The sequence below is a fragment of the Charadrius vociferus genome, unplaced genomic scaffold, assembly GCF_000708025.1.
Source record: "Charadrius vociferus isolate BGI_N301 unplaced genomic scaffold, ASM70802v2 scaffold63, whole genome shotgun sequence".
Lineage (NCBI taxonomy): Eukaryota > Metazoa > Chordata > Aves > Charadriiformes > Charadriidae > Charadrius > Charadrius vociferus.
The window spans coordinates 533256-534256 of record NW_009647579.1 but is presented as its reverse complement, the minus strand read 5'-3'; the positions used below and the strand labels follow the sequence as shown (position 1 = coordinate 534256).

The 1001-nt window shown below is 51.9% G+C and overlaps 1 protein-coding gene across 1 annotated transcript in view; it reads right to left on the bottom strand.

The window, feature by feature from the left end:
• Positions 1-230: 230 nt before the first annotated feature.
• WNT5A (wingless-type MMTV integration site family, member 5A) overlaps positions 231-1001 on the bottom strand; it is an 8949-nt gene continuing 8178 nt past the window's right edge. The window contains exon 5 of the mRNA XM_009880934.1: positions 231-848. Within this exon, the coding sequence (XP_009879236.1) occupies positions 390-848 (459 nt within the window). The 3' untranslated portion in view covers positions 231-389. The remainder of the gene's footprint in view (positions 849-1001) is intronic.

Genomic DNA, 1001 nt, shown 5'->3' with positions numbered 1-1001 from the left:
CCCCCTTTTTTTTTTTTTTTTTCCCTTCCCCCCGCCCTTTTTTTTTTTCTTTTTTTTTTCCCTCCCCCCCCCCCTTTTTTTTTTTTTTTTTCCCTTCCCCCCGCCCTTTTTTTTTTTCTTTTTTTTTTCCCTCCCCCCCCCCCTTTTTTTTTTTTTTTTTCCCTTCCCCCCGCCCTTTTTTTTTTTCTTTTTTTTTTCCCTCCCCCCCCCCCTTTTTTTTTTTTTTTTTCCCTTCCCCCCGCCCTTTTTTTTTTTCTTTTTTTTTTTTTTAAAGAAGACGACAACTCGTTAGACTCTATAAATAAAGTGGAGATAGTCCTGCGGGAAGGGAGAGGGGCCTGCACCCCTTGCTGGCAGGTGGCTGCAGTTCCTCCCACCTCATCCGTCCCCTATTTGCACACAAATTGGTCCACGATCTCTGTGCACAACTTGCATTTCACGTAGCAGCACCAGTGGAACTTGCAGTGGCAGCGCTCTCGCTGCACCGTCTTGAACTGGTCGTAGCCCCGGCCACAGCACATGAGTTCGCAGCCGTCCATGCCCTCCGAGGTCTTATTGCAAAGGCGGCCCTGGGTGCCCAGGGACCCAGTGCTCTCGTTGCGCACGCAGTAGTCGGGGCTGGGATCGATGTAGACCAGGTCGTGGATGGTGGGTGCGTTGAAGCGGCTGTTCACTTGCACCAGCTTGCCCCGGCTGTTGAGTTTCATGGCAGCGGCGCTATCGTATTTCTCCTTCAGGGCATCGCCTACCTTGCGGAAATCGGCAAGCTGCAGCCAACAGGTCTTCAGGCTACAGGAACCAGAGACACCGTGGCACTTACAGGCCACGTCAGCCAGGTTGTACACAGTCTGGAGGAGCCAGGGAGAGAAAGCAAAAAGGATGATGAAAGATCAGCACGGCTGTGAAAGCATTTATTCCCCTCGTTTCCTGCCCTCTGTCGCATTCCTACTCGCCCCTCCGCAATATTCGCCTCAGCATCCTCTTCCCTCCTGCACTACGCC